We start from the raw sequence: 20345 nt of genomic DNA, 5'->3' as shown, positions 1-20345 counted from the left end.
CTATAACAATGGCGTTTTACTCATACAAAGGTTGTTTTAGTTACAGCTATTTTATGTGCCAGAAAGTCTAATAAAGGGCTTCACTGCTACTACCTTAGTAAAGTTTCCACCCTGACTATAGAATGACATACCAGTAGGTGACCCTGCACATAAGCCATTTCAGTCCCTGCCCTTACCCGTTAATGCTGAGAACCAGAGCTGGTCAAAAAAAAGAGCGGGGAGGATAAATTGTGTGATGATATTTCCTCAAAATATGAACATCAGTATTTTAACATTTGAGGTTTTGTTTTTTCCTTTAAATTCCAAACTGTAAAGCCCTTGTACGCTGGGAGTGGAGAGGGAAAATGGTCAAAGCATAGCTCTGCTATACCAGCTCTTCAGTATACCTCTCCTATCCAAGGAACTGATCTGTTATTGTATACACCCAAAACAAGAATATCCAAAGCAGCTGTAAAAAATGTTGCTAATAAAATCCTTGAGTCACCCTCACTACCAGCACAGGGGAATTAAGGTTGTGTTGGGAACTACCTGCAGTAATGGAAGGAACTGTTTCCTGGCCTTGATGGTGCTGGACTGTGGAAGAAAGTGTTGGAAGCAATAAAGTGCAGGGGTGGGGGTCCTAGAGTATAAGGATAGGAATGAGAGAGATTAAGAGGGGTATTCACAGGTCACCATGATACAAACCAGGAGACTTCAGATATGAATAAGAAAACAGTTGTGTTAGTGGTACGGAGGCATGTGGTTGGCTTGGAGTTTTGGGTTCCTGTGAATCTGAACTGCTGTTTGGAATTGAAGGGTTGTTTCAAGGGCCCCAATTCCCAGAAATAAAGCCTACCAATTTAGGTTGGCAAAACCTGGGTTGGCAAAACCATGTGATCGAAAACTAGTGCTTTTTAGTCAAACATTACCGGTATTTTCTTCATGAGTATTTAAAGGCAACAAAGGGGGTTCCTTAGTGCAATTGCACATATTTTTGTGTATTTAGGAATTAGACACACAAAAAGAATTGAGCTCCTTCAAATGCTGCATAAGAACTTTCACAGTACAGTGTGTTTGGTTGTAACACCCTACAGGGCTGTGATTGGTGTATGGCTACATTGTGTGGTTGTCTGACTAGGTTTCAATGATTACGGCTGCTGCCATGACAATGTTTTGAGTGACAAAAATGATGTTAAAAGTTTAACCTAATGTATTATATGCCTGTACAGTTCTACCAGAGTTCAGGTGTCATAAAATATCTATACAACCAACATTCACTTTAAGTCACTGCCTGGAATCTAACCCAAGGAGGTAGCAAGTAAAAGTCATTGATGGCAGTTGGATGACCTACGTGAACTGGGACTGGACATCTAGGTCCACTTTGTAAGGGACAGGTTTTCATTACTTATCATTACTTATTACCCTTAATGTCAATACATCTGTATACTGCTCCAAGTTGAAAGATAAGTTTGGCGAAACTGATCGCCATAATAAAATATTGAATGGGATGTAAATTGTGTGAGTATGTCTTTGGTTTGATTCCTTCTAGCCAGGGATATTCGCTGACCATTGGGGCAGCATATGTGTATGTGAAGCCTGAACTGATTCTGCCCCTGTTGCATTTTTTTCTCTGAAGTGGCAACCTCAGAGCTGTCAATCTTGCCTTTTTTATCAGTAACAAGGTCACTCCAAGAAAAGGTACAAGTAACAAAATAAACCATAAATAATGGCCATTCCCAGGCATTTAATCCTGTCAGTGCAATTTTTATAAATACATCAACAAATGGGAATGTTCCTCGCAGTAGTGGGACTCCAGTACAGGAGAAAAGTTGTTAAACTGGAGAGGTTAGAAAGTACACTTATGCGGAGTTCAAAGTACAACCATCTCTCCTTTACCCCCTCCTTCAATAAAGCTAGCAGATTGTTGCTGAATTCCTCCTACCATTACATGCTGGGTATCCCTCTGTCCAGGAAGGCTGCTGGTGGAGTAGATTGCTGCTGGAACTGATACTCATTCTGCCAGTTCCTTCCAAAATCATGATCTGCAAAGGAATCAAACAGCTTGCTCAGCACTGATGGTATTCCACCAGGCAAGTGGCAAAAAAAAAACCCAAAACCACTGAAGGTGAAGTGAGCAATGCCAATTCCATTCATAGAAGACACAAGGAACATGTTGCCACAACCCCTTAAGCTGCAATGAAATCGCCTTGCAATAAACATAACCATGCTCAATTTGCATATCTGTGAAGCAAGTTTTTACAGCTTCCCATCCATAAATGAATAATCTCTGATCAAGGATGAAACTGAATAGAAACACAAGGCTCATGATAGAACAGTACTGGAAAATGGCCAGGCTTTGCAATGTGAAATACAGTGAGATTTTCTTTTAACATAATATTTAAGAAGGTAAAATCTGATGGCCATCGTTTAAAAAAGAATTTCTTTCTAAACAATAAATGCAACCACAGCCTTGAGAGAGACACATGCTCAAAATATCCATCACATCCACAGAAACCCACATGATAAAGGTATATGAAACCTTGTTTCACCTTGTCTAATACATGTTGATAGTGACTGGAAAAGGTTGTCATTATATGATGTCACAGATCATAACATTCTGGCCAGCAAACTCAGAAGACCAAGTTATAAGAGCTTAATAATGAGCATGATATTATTCTAATAAAAAAAGAGGAAGAGAGAGATACCAATATTCGTACAGAGAGAGTTACCTCAGAATACCACTTCCTATTCTTAGAAGACACACAAATTTTATTTTTGAGTCTAGCCTGCATCAGCTTCATGGAAGTCTCTTTCATGTTGCCTATTAGGGACTTGTGCACTTTCATGTTGCCTATTAGGGACTTGTGCACTATTCCCTTTGTAATAACATACAAAAACATAACACTCAGTCAAACACCTGGGTGAATAAACAGCATATTCCTCACTGATGTGTTTTCTAATTTTATTAATGTAAGACCCAGAGATGAAAAGTATAAGTTTATTTTATTAATGGGTGTGTACAATCCTTTATTAGTTTGGAAGAGCATTAAGGTAACTCACTAAGTTACCTCATAAGTTATTTTAACTTACAATTTCACATGGCTTTGCAAGAGGTGTGTGGTGTATACAAAGCTGCATCGTTTTTCACACCAGATGTTCATGAGAGCAAAAGTTTGTCCAAGAAAAACTGCAACTAACTGGACCAATTTTTCTATTGAAGCCCCTGTGAACATTTGATCTAATCCCAATACATCTTCATTTAAATTCAACTCTCATTCCTCTCTGCTCTTAGTTTTTCAGGAAGATTCCCATGCTGAAAGGTTCAGGTAACCCTTTGCTCAGCATTTGAACTTTTTAATGGCTATTTACATTAAGTTACCAAACCTTGGGTGCATCTACAGGAGATGCTAAATGTGCAGTAGACTAATTCTACTGCATTTTAGCGCAGCAGGCAAAAAACATGCTAATGAGCTAATGCACGGTAGAATTAGTCTACTGTCCATTATCGTCACAAAAAAACATATGCCAGCACTACTGCACAGTAGTGCCAATTACAGCACATTAAGTTTAGTACCTGTGGGTGTGTCAATATGTTCATTAATGCGCTGTTGTTACTGCACATTAAGTTTAGTATTTGTATAACCACGTACTAAATCAATGTACAGTAACGGGCACTACTGAGCCAGTCAGTACATGAATTTTTAGTGATGCTACCTGGGCAGTAGCCTAATACTACTGAACAGTCCCGTCTTAGCATGGTTTGTGCCCTGCACACTAATGTGCAGTAGAATTAGACTACTCTGCAGTTAGCATCTCATGTAGACGTGCCCTGTAAACCATTAACTTATTACAGGTACTAAACTTAATGTGCCATCATTACAGTGTATGAACATGTAATGAACATGTAAATGAGTCCCTTCCGTGGCTCATCCACTTCTAAGCTTTACTAGACTAATACATGTCACTGACTAAAGTAGATTCATCCTAAATCTCTGAGGCCAAATTCATATTTCAGTTATGTTCCTTTAACATCATCTCAAAATATCTGCTCCCTTTTACACAAACTAGGAAACTGCTGCTGTCCAGGAGATCACAGTATTCCAAATACAGGATAAACTGCAACGTTTAAATTTTTATGCATTAATGTTGCCTTTTAAATGAACAAAAACAGTGCATATAGTTGATTTAAGTGTTATACAGTGTAACCTCATCTCTCTAACATTACCTGCTACGTGAGAAAAAGAGCTTGAGACAGGCCAGGGATCTTAATTAGGGGTCTGGATTCAGTCCAAACCCACCAATGGGTTTGGTTTAAACATCAGTGCAGCTCTGGGTGTTTGGCTTCGAGTGTGTGATTTCAGACCATCTCTAATTTACTGCTTGTATACTGCCCTTTCTCCCTTAATTATTGCTTAGCCAAGCTAAATGTACTAAGACCTTTAAAACTTTCTCTTTTCACATGCTCATCATATTTATTGTTCTTCTCTGACTGTAGAACACTCAGTCTTTCATATAGATGAAGCACTAAAAACTGGATGCACCCAGTTGAGTCTAATCTAGTCACCTAAATGCCCATAGATTTGTGAGTAGTTCTCAACCTTTTAAGACTCAAGGCACCCCTTGAGAAACTTGAGGCACCCTCTAAAATACCAGGTTTTGGTTTTCACTCATTTTTTGACAACAGCAAAATAAAAGAGCAAGTCTTCTGTCACAAAGTACTCAGAAAGACTGCAGCAGGTCAGACTATTTTTAACACTATGGATTCCTATTTAAAATCTCTGGATTTATCTCCCTGGTTGAGAATCACTGATTTAGATGCCTAGACATCTTAGTGCTTCAGGCCCTTAAGGCTTTACAAACTTGGCCGCAAACACAATAAAATTGACCGCATTTTTACTCACTGACCTGAATGACTCTAGCTAGACTTCACAGCAGAGTCCTGGCAAATTCAAGATATTTGCTAGTTTAGGCCAGACCCTGAAATCTCACTTGATGGTGGACAAAAAAATGTCAAATGATTAGAGACCTCAAGAGGAAAGAGGTTATATTTTAGTCAGAGGATATAATTTGCTCTATATATAAAAAAAAATGATCCTAGGAATGGGTACATTAATGAGAATTTAGGGTGAGTAAAATCAAAGTAAAGACTTCATAAATTACCCCTTTCATGAATAATCTGTATTTGTTTAACATGCAATTTCATGTGTATCTGTGTGTATATATGTGTGTGTATGAAATAGCATATGTGTATGTAGGCACGTAGCTGTACACATATATTCCCCAGCGCTGAAGTACATTCACCTCCAGAGGATAATGTCTCAATAGCACACAAAAATGCCACAAGAGTTTAGGATAGCAAGAAAGGAACATTTTTTCAACTGACAAATCTGAAGAGTTATAAAACCATATACACAACCTTCCCCTCCCCCCCAAAACTGAGTTATAATAAGCAGCTTTTCAATAGGGGAGAGACCCTCTATTTTAATCTTTCACCCACAGTAGGGGAGACTGAGTGGAGTCTAAAGTCCAAATCCTGCAGGACTGTCTCAGTCAAAGCTCCTGTTACCTTCAGTCAGAGTTTCACTGACTCATGACTTCAGGATTGACAGTAAAGGAATTAGTGTGTGGCGTACTTCTGTTTTTTCTTGACCACATAGCCAGTCAAGGCAGATATCTGACATTCTCTAGTAAGCAGGCATTGTCTGATCATGGAGAAGTGCCAGCAGTTTTGCAAAACATATTCATAACGAATCATTGAGCTTTGAACCGTGTATGGCATGCAATATGCAAATTACTTTCTTACAATACAGCTGTGTACTGAATGCAGATCACCCTGATCCCCATTTTCACATGCCAACACAATGAGCCCATAGAGCTATGCAGAAAAGCCTCCTCTTGATTTTGGACCTGCTTTTGTGTGGTTGTTGTGATAATTCTACAAAAAAAGTGTGAAGTGCAAAAGAGACAATTTCACACTTGGCTAATATAAACTGTCAAAAGTATGCCCAAACCTAGTAAGTTAGCATGGTTAAAATATGGCAGTTCCTACAGTCAACACGAGGGAGTTACAGGGCTACCATCATGTCCAGCTGCCTTTTCCAGTCCAGTCCAAATGACCTAGTAATGATTTACAGCTAGGTTGACTGAAGGTAGCCACTGGCACAAATCGAAAGCAAAGCTTAAACTCACATCTCTGGAGCCATGGTGAAATGCCTAATTGCTCTGCCACTGCACCCCATGGCATGAACATGACGGTTCTGAAATCTATTTGTAAAACTGGAAGACTTACAAAGTTGAGTCAACTAAGGGTCAGTCACTCAACTTGTGCTTAAGCAGTAAGTCTCAGAGGGTGTGAAGCCCTTAGGGGAAGGAGGCATGTAGCTTTCTGAGTTTTTTTCTTTTAGCAAAGTGCCCTATACAAAAAAAAAAATCCAAATACAACAGACTGAAACAACTAATGTATGACTCTACCTGTGAACTATGCAAAGTCTAAGAGTGGTTTCCAGCTGAGACAAGCTCACTGTGGCTCCTTCAGGCTTGGTTGAATGGGAAGATCTTTTTGCCTCATTTCGGAGAGTTTCATTTGATGTCTGTAGGATCTTTTCCCATTTTTCCTCGTTCATATCATGGCTGAATTCCTAGTGCAGGTTTTACCTGCAACTATCTGAATCATATTACTTACATAGTGAAGACATAATCCATGATCTTCAGTTTATAAGAAAAATAACTGGCAGACAGATAATGGAATCCTCTAAACTGGGGTAGTTTTTTGCCCAGTCTGATGAAGAATTCCCCTTAATCAATCAGAATTAGTTATATCAGTGTTACTCACCACTGAAAATTGTATTGGTATAGGTGTCATCTGTCTGCAACTTACCTTGAGACAGCCATTTACTCAAGGCAAACAGTCTATTACTAACTCTCCCTCCACCTACTGGTGAGGTGCTGTAATACTTTCATGTTATATGTACCTACATTGGGATAGCTGCACATCTGTCTGCTCCACTTCTCAGTGTAATTTACATTGGTGTACAAAACCAAAATAAAATTATATTTTGTATGACATCTGTCTGGCCTTAAGTACTGGATCTAGGAGTGTAATCAAGCATATGCACTAATCTCAGGGTAAGAGCATGCTTTTGGAGAGTTAGCGTGGAATATTTTACAATACTGTAAATTCACAGCCTCGCTTACATCAAGCTACGTTTCTTGTGCCCAGACCCTTACTCATCAATGTAACTAAAATGTCACCTGCAAATATTGCAGCTAAAAAGGAGACTGAATTTTACAGCCTGTTTCTAAGAGTCAAGATACAGATTATGACCAAATCAGCCTGCTTTTCAAAAATTTGGAAGCTCAGCAATGTGTACAAAAAGCAAGTAAGCAAAGTTTACGCATATGGTTACTTCACTTACATAAATAAATTTGGTGTTTGCTCATGCAAATTGCATGTAAACACTTATTTTATAGAGACAGCTGTAGTAACTGCATGCACAAATTAGGTATATAGACATTGGGAGAACTGGTGTGTATGATCCTGAATTTCTGCTCTCCTTAAATCAGTCTTACCAAGTGTTTCCACTGTAATCCTTGCAACCCTTCATGCTTCCTCAGTTCTACTCTAAGCCACTGTGTGACCTTATTTCCAAAAGTGGTTGCCTGGGTTAAAAGATGACCTTGAAATTCAAAGTACTGTTATTAATGTAACATACTTACCGCAATAATTTACTACATTTTTACTAAATCACATGTAACCTTTTGCTGCAGCAATGGGTTTATTAAATCATTTTCTATTTGGATTGTAAATCAAGGAATTCTTTTTGGCACTTCGGACCAAATTTTCTAAAGCAATCCCTAAAACTGCATCCCAGACTTTTTTCTTTTTTCTTTTAATCACAGGATTTCTTCTTGCACAGCATTTTCTTGCCAGTATTTCTGTGCACAGCTGTATGCTATGGCAAGGTTAGCAGACATTTCGCCCCAGTTTGATTTACTTATATATATGTATGTGAAACCAGGTTTTTGTACACAAAAATAGCAACGAGTTGATTTTCAGAAGCTGAGTTGAAACCTCTTTGAACATTAGGCCTTGCAATCTGTGGGGAGGGAGATGTTGGGATTTTTCTTTTGTTTAGTTTTTGTTTAGTTTTCTTTTGTTTAGTTGTACTATATATGTATGTATTAAATTGTACATGCTGGTATGCTTAAAAATAGAAATAGAAATGGAACATAAAGATTATATACAATATACTAGGTAGGACTGCTATAAACATAATCAAATTACGCCCAGTAGGAATCTTTCATTAATAAACACTTGATTCTCATGACACAGCACAAAGCAACTTTTGCAAGAGGAGGCGGTGGTTGTTTTAACATGCCCATGTCGACCCTTTAAAATCTCATACATATTTAATCTACAAAAGAGTGTGCATGGAAGAGTTAGGATCCAGATCTACATCTGTTTCCCTTCTGTTCCCAGGCTTTGGTTTGTCTTTTCCTGTCTCTACTAGTAACAATGTAATTTGAAGACAAAACTAGCGTACAATTTCTTCTCTGAGAACGAACAAGTTTCACTTGACAAGTTTTAAAATAAATGTTACTTTATTATTTCCTAATGGTCCAGAATATTCCTTATGTAGTATTCTCTTTTTTCACAATTCATACTCTTCACAAGTAATTATCAACAGTAGGGTATTAGTTAGTATATTTAGAGAAAGAGAGGGAGGGAGAAAGAGAATGAGAGGAAGAAAGAGAACTTCAGCAGTTCTTTTTCCTCAGTCAGGAGGATGTATCAGTCTCTTTGGTGGAGATCTATCGGGGTTATGCATATCTGACATCGGGATGTAGCCTGAAAGCTCCCAAGACAGAGGAGGATTTGACCTATGCAGAGCTTATCTACAGTCACCCAGCAGTAATGTTAAACTGACAGATGTCATAATGGTCTTCAAGCATGCATCAAGCAAAAGTCTGGTATTTAGGATCCACATTTCATTCATAGTTCAGGTGTTATATTTTCCTCCTAACTCCCTACCTTTCAAATAACATCCAAAACACTGTCATGTGTTCTGCATTTGAAAGCGACAGTATATTTTATTATAGATGCATGGGATCATTGTATATGTAGCGAAAAGGAAAGGACCAAAGCTAGACATACATCTTGGAAAAAATGTTAGTGAAAACAATTTTTTATTTTTTTTTTTACAAAAATGTAGATATCTTGAAAAAGTCCATTTTGTCAAAAACAAACCAAAACACACTTTTCCCTTCAGTAGAGGGGTGTAGGTTGTAGCCCTGTTAGTTTAATGACATAGGCAGACAAGGTTTCCATTCAGAAAGATCACACACCAACTGCAGATGCTTCCTCAGCCTGATGAAGGGTTTTTAAACCCAAAAGCTTGCTAAGAAAAATGTTTCCAACTATTTAGTTGGTCTAATAAAAGACATCAGATTTTCCCTTCAGTAAGTATTTTTATGCACAAAAATGTTAACCAGCTCTATAAAAGCAAAGAAAAAGTAACTGGAAAGAAATCAGGATTTATTCTGGAATATGGTTTACCAGATATGAGGCTTCCACAGTTTGTCAGGCTAACAATGATGATATATTGTGTCAGCCATGTCCCCATAATTTTTAGGAGTAGTATCACTCAGAGTTATCTGTTGTGGAATCATGGAATATAGAAACACAAAGGTATTTCTCCCTCCTTGCTCATCTTCCACTTGCCACCTCCTCCTTCCACAATCATAAATGTTTTTTCATGCCTTTCTTACCTTCCTGGAACATCCTTCCTTCACCCATAAACGTAGGCATTAACCTACTCTCCTAAACAGCAGTCTCTTGTTTTTCTGATTTGCCCTTGGGTTCTCCCTATGCATTCCCTTGATAATTTAAAATGGCTAATATAATAATAAGCAAAAATAACAAACACTAAGCTAGAAACTCCTGTCACAACAGAGCATATGTCTGTAACTAAAGAGAAAATAGTAAACTAACAAAAATCGACCATTATCTTCTATCCTCTTTCTCTTTTCCCCTCATTTGTGTCTCCCTACCACTTCCCTCTATCTTCCATTTGAGAGTTGTGTCTTTTGAGAGAATGGTTTTGTTTTATTTCTTAATGCCTGGAGTGGCCTGCACAATTACCAGATTCAGTTACTAATAAATTATAAGGATAATGGTGTACTATTATGATCTCTGGAGAGTACTAGAGCCATTTATTGTTTCCCTGTTTTCAGCCAAGACATTTGATTTCCATGACATAACAGCCAGTTAAACATGTGAAAGCTTAAAAACCTGATGCAGGAACCAAGTGGACATCTTAGAGTCAAAGACATTTTAACCACTGCCACACCACCACTCCTCTTTCATTGTGCAACCACAATAATAGCTACTTAGATCTGAGACAGAAATTCAATAAACTGATTTAACATAATTCAGTTGTCTGATACTATATCCATCCAGGTTTATTTTAAACTAGTTTCAGCCATTTTGAAAGCAGTTTATGTTTGTTGTGTTACAAATCTGAACTGGTTTTGGATCATTTATACCGGTTTATGTTTAACTTCTGTCCCTAGCATTAGGAGAATCATCTGCCCAAAAATTGATGATTTTCTTCCCTCTTTGCTTTACAGGTCTCCCTGTCTGCAATAATTCTGCTTTGAATCTGAAAATATCTTCATTGGGTTCATTCCTAGATGAGAACTAGATAAAATGAGGAACGGGAAAAAAGTTTATATTCTCCCTTCCTTAAGCAGTAGGGGGCTATGTTGTAAACTGTATCAATCCCCCAGTCTGAAAGTGAAGAGAACAACACTGTCTGCGTCTGCTTGGCTTTGAATTGTGAATAGAGCAGCCATAGAAGGGCTGTTACCTTCCCTTTCCACTTAGGTGGGGAAGGAGTGAGCATGCAGGGACTGGAAGTGGTACAGCCATGGTTTCATTGCTATTAGTACACTGGCTAGAAGACTAAGCCAGCATGGCTCAGTAAGCATTCTGCATCAAGGCACCCTGTTGTGCTCATGGGGCAGCAGGGACAACCATAGCCTTTAAGTTAGATATTCTGGTGATTCCATAGTCTAGCCCAGAGTGACTGCTATAGCTGGACACTTTGTTATTCATGATATAAAAAGAAATGTCAACCTTAGAGCCTCGCAACATTTCCAAATTTGGGGAGGAGGTTGCAATGAACTACCCCTGACTGATGAAATGAATGTGTATCTGGATTTATGTTTATGCTATAACAGGGAAAACGCTGGACCCAAATTTCTATGAAGTTCATGCTATTGTAATAGAGAACAAGTTCTGGATTGAAACAAAAATTGCACAGCTTGTGATTCCTGCATTTAGAACATGATATATATGTTATTAATATGTGAACTGATATATCTATCAATATATATAGGTTATTACAAAGCAGTATCACTGAGGACCAAACCTGATCAAGACTTCTCCTAGACTCTGTACAAAGGGAGATAGCCCCTGTCCCAGAGAACTTATACTCAAGAAGACAAGATAGAATAAGTGGGGGTTAAGAGGGGAGGCAGGGAGAAGATAAATGCAAGGTGTTTGAGTGTGGACCACCTGTGAGTGCAATTCATAAGACTGCCAGCCCAGTCTTGCAGCCTCACTGCAAACATGAGTTTGAAGGAGGTAGCATAAAAAGAGACTTTAAGGATTTTGACAGGAGGAATTTAAGCATTTGGGACTGCCCATATGAGTAGTGTCTTTGGCTGTCTATCAACTCAAAGTTCTCAGCCCTGGTGAGAAACTTTCCCAAGTTGTGTCTCAGCGAATCCACCCCATCAAGTATAGCCAGTCACAACGCCACCTCCCACTAGTCCCCTCTGGATCACTAGACATCCCAGAACAGGCAGTAAGGTGCAAAATTAAGCATACAGGAATAGTTTGAGAGCAGTCTAGTGATCCTCATTGTGGTCTAAGATTTAGAGGCTGCCATAACAATCAATCAAAGCTACCCTATGTAACTGCTATTTTTGCACCCTAAATTGGTACCCAGGGCTGGTGCCCTGGTCACAACCCCCTCCCTTCAGTTATGCTACTGCCTGCATTAGCCAAAGCTAGGCAAAGAAGAATACACTGAGGCTGAAGAAATGGTTCTGCTTCTGTAGCTCTTCTCTAGGGATCAGGTTAGAAGCAACACTTGGAAGAGAGCTGCTCCCCTCCCTCTGCAGAGAAAAGAGGACAACTCCACCCCCAGGCTGTGCCTGGCTTGCAGGGAGCAATGCTGCCCTCACAGCTCCCCCACCTCCTTAGCTGGCACTGTGAAAGCTGCCTATCCTGTTTCCATTCATTTCACCAGTGGCTGCTTTAAACAATACAATGCAGTGTTTATGTGTCAGAGGGCTGGGAGCAGATTGTTAAGGCAAAACCCACCATAAATAGAGCCGTTAATTCAGTTGTTGGCATAGCTCTCTGTTATCTTCTCGATGCCTCCCAGAGGGTATTAGCCTTACCCTTTCGCTTGAGTTGGCAGCGGAGCTATTTTTTTGCACCTGCTGCACTACTCCGATAACAGCACAGGTCAGTTTTGATTTGTTGGAGAATAAACAAAAGAGCAGAGTAAGGCATCTGCCTCAACAGCCTGGGCCGGTTTGGAAAGAGAGCTTTTCCCATTCATTTTCATATAACTGCCTTGTATGGGTTCTAGTGGGTGAACTCCCTGCTGCTTCATAATAGGCTTCAGGTACAGAATTGCCTAGTTTCTTGTGAAGGAGTCCCATAAACAGCTATTTCATGCTGTACTTTTCCAGCCACTGAAACCTAAATGGGGCTTAGTGGCTTCTTGAAATTTCTCAGCGCAACTCAAGGGAGAGGCACAATGTGGGAAGTGTGAATGCCCAGCTAAAAGGGGGAGAATTCAAGTCAAAAGGGACAAAATGGATTTTAAAGTGATAGGAAAATTAAATAAAATAAGCCATTCCTTGCTTCATCTAAGATGGGTAAAGAAAACCTTAAGTCTAAGGAAGGGTTGGTTTGTTGGGTGTGGTTTTTTTTTTTGTTGGTTGGTTGGTTTTGTTTTTTAAAGAAGAAGAAGGGCTCATTCCTTTTTCACATGAGAAAACCAACCTAAAATATTCAAAAGACACAAAGGGATTTAGGTACCTAAGAATTTCCCAGGATTTGAGTGCCAGACTCTCTTAGATGTGTTTTGAATTTCTTTGTCCCATCTAGTCCAACAAAATCTATCATGACCAGAAAACTAGTAAAATCAAAAAGCCAACAGAGTCAGAGCTGAGCTATAAAGGGGAAAGAGAATTGAGAGAGAATAATGGTAAATCACATAAAGCACTTTTCAAAAGGAGGTAACGATCATTAATGCCATATTACAAATGGGAACACTGAGGCACAGAATGGCAATGTGATTTTCTTAGTCACACAACAGGTGAGTGGTCGAGGACTCTTGGATCCTGTTCCAGCTTGCTGTCCACAGCATCATGTGCCCCTGTAACAGGCCTTCTTGTCTGAAGGTGAGTTAGGAAGCTTTTGCTTTATCTAGAGAAATGAAATAGAAGTGCACAAGGGAGGACTTCAATGCTCTCTAAGCAAGGAACTGGTTCAAGACTGACATTCCCTCCATTCTGTCCTTCAAAGCCACCATCCACCAACCACTGCCATCCCATCAAAGTCATACAAAAAGCCATACATCACCAGAATAAACTGCCATGGACCTATCAGGCAGCTGTTACTTCAGATAATCTGCAGAGGGCTGGCCAAATTCAGCACACCCATTCTGTAGGGGATTTTGATACTATACAAAAGTTTTCATGCCATAGCAAAATGAAAGTTAGAGTTTTCCTACAGGAAGGAAATTCATAATCAGTAGTGTGCTCGGTACAGGGCTGGGCAACCAGAGCAGCAACCCATGCTGGCGCCAGTTGGGTGTGATGCAAAACTAGCTGCTTCCACAGCTGGCTGCTTGCTGTGATGCCCCCACCAGCAGCACAGCAGTCCCTGTTGCCCCATACACTGCCACTACCCAGGGCACAGAGTTGCCCTGTTATGCCTCTGTTCAGAATCTTTGTTTCTGAACAAATTAAAATGTTGTGGTTCAGTTTTTTCCCCATGAGACTCCTAAGGCTTTCTCTGCCTCCTCCAAATACCCTGCCATTCCAGGAAGCACAGAGAGGCTCCTTGCTAGACAGGCTGTATGGAGGCCATATCTTGATCTGAGGCTCCAGACTCCAACATGGCCTGTTACAAAAAAACTGTTTGTACAAAGATGTGAATATTCAAGTTGGAACAACTGAATTATTCCCACAAGACGACCAACTAGGTCCGTGTTAAAATTGTATCTGGTAAACAAGAAAAAATGAATGGACTAAAACTGGCCTGTTGAAAATTAGGCTTGTTTGAGGAATACAATAAAGAGAAGATGAGCGTTGCTGCCTTTGGGCCCTTAATTTGACAGTGATGATGAAGGAGGACAAATGGACTGAAGGAGCAAGAGACCAAGCTAGAAAGAAAGCACCAAATGACATTGTCACCGCCACTGGCTTTGGATATAATCCAAAAACCTCCTGGAACATGAAACTTGCATTCTTGTTCCCTCCTCCCTCCCCCATTTCTGCTTTGCTTCCATTATTTCTTTTTTCATCTATCTTTTTCTTTTTGCCTGCTGTTCAATAAGTCTGACTCAGCCAACCAAGACTTCATCTTTTGCAACACTACTGTGAACAGAAAGCCAGCCAGAAGCATTGTCTTAAGCAACCTGATGCTGATACAAGTTTGCCAGGTCTCGGAAGGACTGATAAGACTACATGCAGTGCCTGTCTCTTTTCCACACCAAGGTTACAATTAAGAGTCAGAGCCAGAAACAGAAACTGCAATTTTTATATGTAGTGTTTTATCCATTCATGTGTGTGCGCACATGCGTGTGTGTGTTTGGTGAGGCTGGAGTGGACTCAAGCAACAAGCACAACATCCAGCCAATCTCAGATCAGTTTTTCCTGGTGATTGTCTTGCTTGGGACCATGCAGGCAAATCGCATGTAGCTGTTTAGTGTTGTGCAGAAACTGGGTCATGTTAACACCTTTGATTTCCTAAGCCCATATATTCCAACAAAGGCTAGACACAGATGTGCTGGGAGGCTAGGGGGAGGTTAGATCATGTTAAAAATGGGCATCCAATCTAACTTAGTTTGCCCAGGCATGGACCTTACATTTAGACTGACCCAATTACAGATCTATGTGGAAACTGTACAGAAATTCAGGAATGTTAGGTTGATCTAAAAAACAGCTGACCTGGTCTAAGTTAACTGTATCTTGGAGGTTGTCTAACAGATCGAGTCCAGTGAGACCAATCTAACTGAACATCTGTACAGTTCCCAGTGTAGTTTGGGGCTGGGAAAGGCCAGCCCTGGGGCTGCACTTTCCCTACCCAACCCCCTGGCACTGGGGCCCCTCACCCCTCCCCCAGAAAAACAACCCCTTCCACAAACCTGCCCGCCCCCCCAAAGCCTGCCAAACCCCCTATCCTACAACCCACTCCCAGCATCAATTTTACCAGCATTCACCAGTGCCAAAAGCAAAGTAAGTTGGAGAGGGGGAGGGTTAGTTCACTGGAGGGTGGGGGGTGTTCTTCTGAAGGAGAGGGGGTCAAAGGGGCTAAAAATAGCCTCTGGTCAGGGGGCAGAGAGCCCTTCCATCCCCTCCAGGGGCCCCCTGCAGACCCTGCTAGACCTCCCTGATCTCATCACACCCCCTGGTCCCCACCAAGCCCCCTCCATGGACCCTGCTAGCCACCTTGATCCCACCAATCCCTCCTGTAGACTCTACTTGTCATTTCTCCCAACCCCATTCCCCCCCAATCCTGTTTGCACCCCCCTACTCTTCCCAAGTCCCCCTACTAGCTCCCCACGTCCCAACTTTCCTTAGATCGTATGGTCATTTTTAACTCTATCCAACTTCCCTCTAACCGCCCCAGATATCTGTACATACCCAAAATGAACACAACAAAGCCCCAGCTGCCAGGGCTTCCAGAGTGTAGCTCCAAGAAAGCCTCCTGGAATCCCTTGGGTCGTCGATCCAGAGCTGTCCATAGGGCAGGGCTGCCCAAGAGCCATGGACCAAGTCATGCGGGTCTTTGGCACAGGCAAGGGCATTGCTGGGGTTGCTACAGAGCATACAAACCGTAGAAGCCCAGACTTCCCAGCCTGGCAGGTTCCCTCAGACACCTCACTGTATTTAGGCAAAGTGACATCAAAACCAATATAGTTCAGGTTTTATGAATCAGCATTTTCTGACAAACAAGTTTCTTCAGAAAATCCCACCCCCAGCTCTATTCCTAAAACATGATCAACCCTTACAGAGCTTAGAGGGACACCTATTTCCTGACGTGCGACAGAAGGAGGTATTTCATTCTGGAGTGGCATTGCGGTAAAGCTACGAGCTGCAGGAGCAATAGTTACAGAAACTGGTGCACCTGGGACCGAATCCCTTGGCCTGCGGCACCTAAATAGAGAGCAGTGCAAGCAGAGAGAAAAGAAGATCTATCCATTAGCAGCCAACATGAAGCACTAACTGATACGTATTGGGAGTGTTCACTGCAGTATGCACACTTAAGCTTTAAGGCACCTCATGATGCTAGCAAAAAAATGACTTCTATTATCAGAAGGAAACTGGATGGAAAGACAAACCTGTCAGTCAGATGTTAAGAAGTGTACATGAGCACGTACATGTGTGTGCGCGTGTGTGCACACGCGCATGCACGTGCATATGCATGTGTGTGTCAGGAGTAGCATTAATCAGGTCTCAGAAAAATGGTTCTGGTTGACTGCAATTTGACTACCATCCAAAACCATTTAATCACTTGAGGTTTTAAAGAAGAATGTACAAAAGAAGTCTGCTCTTTCCCACAGGATATTCCAATGCTGTCCTGAAGGACAAAAATGGAAAGCTGGAAGCCACTAAGCTAACGGAAAGAGTGTTCGTCTTCATTCTGGCCATGCAGTTCATCTGTCACTTTTTTAATGACAAATTATCTAGAGACCAGACCTGACACTTCAGATATTTGGAACCATTTTTCTTCTCCTGTAAGAGTTTGGTGGGATTTGTTTAAAGGCTTTATTTTCATTTTGATAAATAGCAAATGTTATGAATATATACAATCTTAGGAGTGCTGAAGAAAGCCATCTCTCTGAATGAGAGAAAAATATCCCTTTACTACATTCTAGACATCTTTTCAAGGGTGCTGCCTAGAGATCCTTTCAAAGGTGCTGCAGAGTGCCATACAATACTAGCACTGTTAGGTGTGCAAACAGGATTCACAAGATGAAAACCCAGAGATTTCAAATAGGAGTTGTCTATAGTGTTAAAAACATTTTGCCCTGTTGCAGAGAACTCAGAAAGACTGCAACAAAAGAGTTGTTCTATTGTGTTTCAGTTGTCAAAAACAGAGTAAAAACAAAGAGCTGACTGTTTCTGAGGAGTGCTTTGGGCCTAAGGAGGGGTGCCTCAAATCTAAAAAGCTGGAGAAATCATTATTTAGCACTTTCACACCTATAAAGCACTTTCACTGCTATTCTATTTAGTAAAAGGCAGTAAGCTACTCAATCAGCCATCACTTCACATAGGACAAACCTTCAGCACTAAGTTGAAAATGATGAGTATAGAGTCAACTGACGAAGCTCCTGCACTATTGTGGCTGGTATCAAAGGGCATGATTTGGCTTGCTCGTTGTTATTTTTGTCCCCCCAGAAGAGTATTCACTGGGTGTATGATAAGTCAATTGCAGAACCACATGTCCTTTGAAAATGCATCATAGAGATGAAGTAGAATAAGCTGCCTCCTTTTGTACTGTTGTGTAATAATAATTACATGTTTGGGCCAAACCAATAAGAAAATTTGGGGGTGATAATTGCATTGTGTGCTCAGTCTGATTTCCAACCACAGCATCTTGAACAATTTTACTTGGGTTTGTTAATTATACAGAGACTTAAATTAGTCATTTTTTCCACACCGAGTGAGAGAAAGTGCAGAGCAAGATCTAACAATAGAAAATAATTGTTTTTGTTGTTCACACTCATAATTCAGCCACAAGAGGATTTTTGCAACTAGATTAAGTAAGAAAATTCATAAACATTTCTGGGCTCAGTGGCCTCTACTAATCGCATCTGATTCTGTGATGATTATTGTAGCACATAGCCCAGGAGAGATCTCATAGCACTGTCTGGATTTTCCTGCATACAAAGCAGGGACTTTGCATTTCTGTTATTTATTTATAGATACTACCGATGGAAAGACTCCCTCTCTCCACTGCTGCAAGATAATATTGTTTTAGTGCCCTTTGTAATCTTGATTTGAATATTATGAGTAGTGGATGGATAATGTTCTCTTGTAGGTTATTTTAAAAGTTCTCATATGCTGGTCGATGGATCCCACTTAGAACAAGGACTGAATGCCGTTTAGATGGTAGAGAACTAGTTATGGAAGAATTAGTTACAGGGGCCAGGTACAGACATTACACTGTTACTGGTGTAAGTCATCAGAAACCAGTCTATACCCATAACAGAACAGAAGTTTGGTGCACACAGACTGGATTTAAAAGGGCAGAACCCAGTCTAAGACTTGCACTCCTCTCCCTGCCACAAAGGGAAAATGTGTGTTCTGTTCACTATTGATCTAAACTACACCACTTACAGAAAACAGCATAACTTAGACTGATGGCACCTCTGGCTTTTTGTATATTTGTAGCTAACCAATGTGACATATACAATGAAGTCAGATAAACAAAGGTTTGTTCCATTGTCAAACAGATCCTATTTTTGCTAATTCTTTCCTGTTCATTTTCAGGGATTAATTTTGCTACAAAGACCTCAACCTGAGCTGTGATTTCAGTGGGCCTTAGATATTTCCCTTTCTTTAGGGTTTTTAGACTTCTTGTCTTGCCTGTGAATGAAGTAAGCATCTCCCTGTCTACTATTTCTTTACTGGATCTTTAACAGCCCTCAAGTTTTTATCACATCGCCTCTTATTGCCGTCTTGCTGTGATACGTCTTTGGTCCTTTATTAAGAACTAATTCCAGTTCTCAGTACATACAGCCTGAAGCATAAGTGCCTGTGGTTATGCTGGAAAGAAAGCAAGAAAAAGGAATATGCATTATGTCTTACTCCTTTTTTGAACAATATTGAGCAACTGTTCCTACTGGGCTTTTTCTGGTATTAGTGGCTCTTCATTGTGCTAACACTAGAATTACCAATTATTGTGCACAGTTTTTAACATTAGTAAGAAATTAGAAAGTATTTTTCTTTGAAAATTATGCTTACTATGCTTGATTAACAGTCAGATATTTAATTTAACTGCAGCATAACCACCTGCACAGGAATTAAAATAGCTAATTTTCTAAGTACAGGAATTTTTAATTTCCTGGTGCTCTGTGAAGACTGCATATTTTATTCTGTTACATCTTAATACAGTATAACCAGCTATCTTTCTAGTAAACCATTCAGAACATTTACAGCAGAAAATTGTGCCTATGATCTCTTTTTCTTCCTATCAGTGGCTGAAAGCCAATCCTCAGCTAAAGCAGGCAGAGAGGAAAAGCAGTGAGGATCTAACAAGGTCTCACAGAGGTTATGATCATCAGAAATACATTGCTCAGTGGCTAGTTCTTTATTTTCATGTCTCTTGGTGCAGTAATTAATATTTAGGCCAGGTGGTTGCATCCAGGTGTGGAAAGACACCTGACTTCCAAGTCTAGGCTCATTTGAGAGCATGCAGCACTGCTGTGAAATTTATTCAGTAACAAAGACACCAATTTAGGATCTGGCTTAGGCTCTTCAAGTTATATTGTGACCCTGCTGGTCTGCTTTTAGCCTTTCCCTATGTGTGGAGCTGTACTGTTATTTCATGAACAGTCAGAAAGGAAAAGAGGAGTACATAAAATATTCCATAATGACTACAAAGAATACCCATAATGTCTCCACAATAATCAGGATTATCATCAAAAGAGTGAATTAATTAATATTCCATTGCAATCAGCAGGTTTGCCTCAACAAACACTGAAAGATTTGCCCCCTAGTGTTGACAGAGATTTTTATTGTGGAAATCACAAGGAGTGCACACGGTTTAAAAGGTCAAGCACCTTTTGGAATTTGGAAGCGTTTTGATGCTTATACTCAAATGGGTGTATACAGGCTATGCTGCTTTAATATTTCAGCTCCTTCAAGAGTTCCTTCAAATAACAATGCTTCTAGTTCCCAGTTGATGCCCACTTCTCTATCATATGCATGGATTTTAAAAAAGAATAGTGTGCTAATAGGACTCAGTAACACTAACAGTCCTCTCTGGGCAGGATGTAGAACCACCTGGGAAATCTGGGTGAGGGGGATCCCCTACCCTCCATCAATGC

The 20345-nt window shown here is 40.3% G+C and overlaps 1 protein-coding gene across 1 annotated transcript in view; it reads right to left on the bottom strand.

The window, feature by feature from the left end:
* The window catches only part of EHF (ETS homologous factor), a 43345-nt gene that overhangs the window by 18237 nt on the left and 4763 nt on the right, over positions 1 to 20345 (bottom strand). Inside the window, exon 2 of the mRNA XM_019552330.1 lies at positions 1922 to 2021. Coding sequence (XP_019407875.1) covers positions 1922 to 2018 — 97 coding nt within the window. The 5' untranslated portion in view covers positions 2019 to 2021. The remainder of the gene's footprint in view (positions 1 to 1921; positions 2022 to 20345) is intronic.

This window comes from Crocodylus porosus, unplaced genomic scaffold (genome assembly GCF_001723895.1).
Source record: "Crocodylus porosus isolate Cpor-Errol unplaced genomic scaffold, CroPor_comp1, whole genome shotgun sequence".
Taxonomy (NCBI): Eukaryota; Metazoa; Chordata; order Crocodylia; family Crocodylidae; genus Crocodylus; species Crocodylus porosus.
This window is presented reverse-complemented; position numbering and strand designations above follow the sequence as displayed.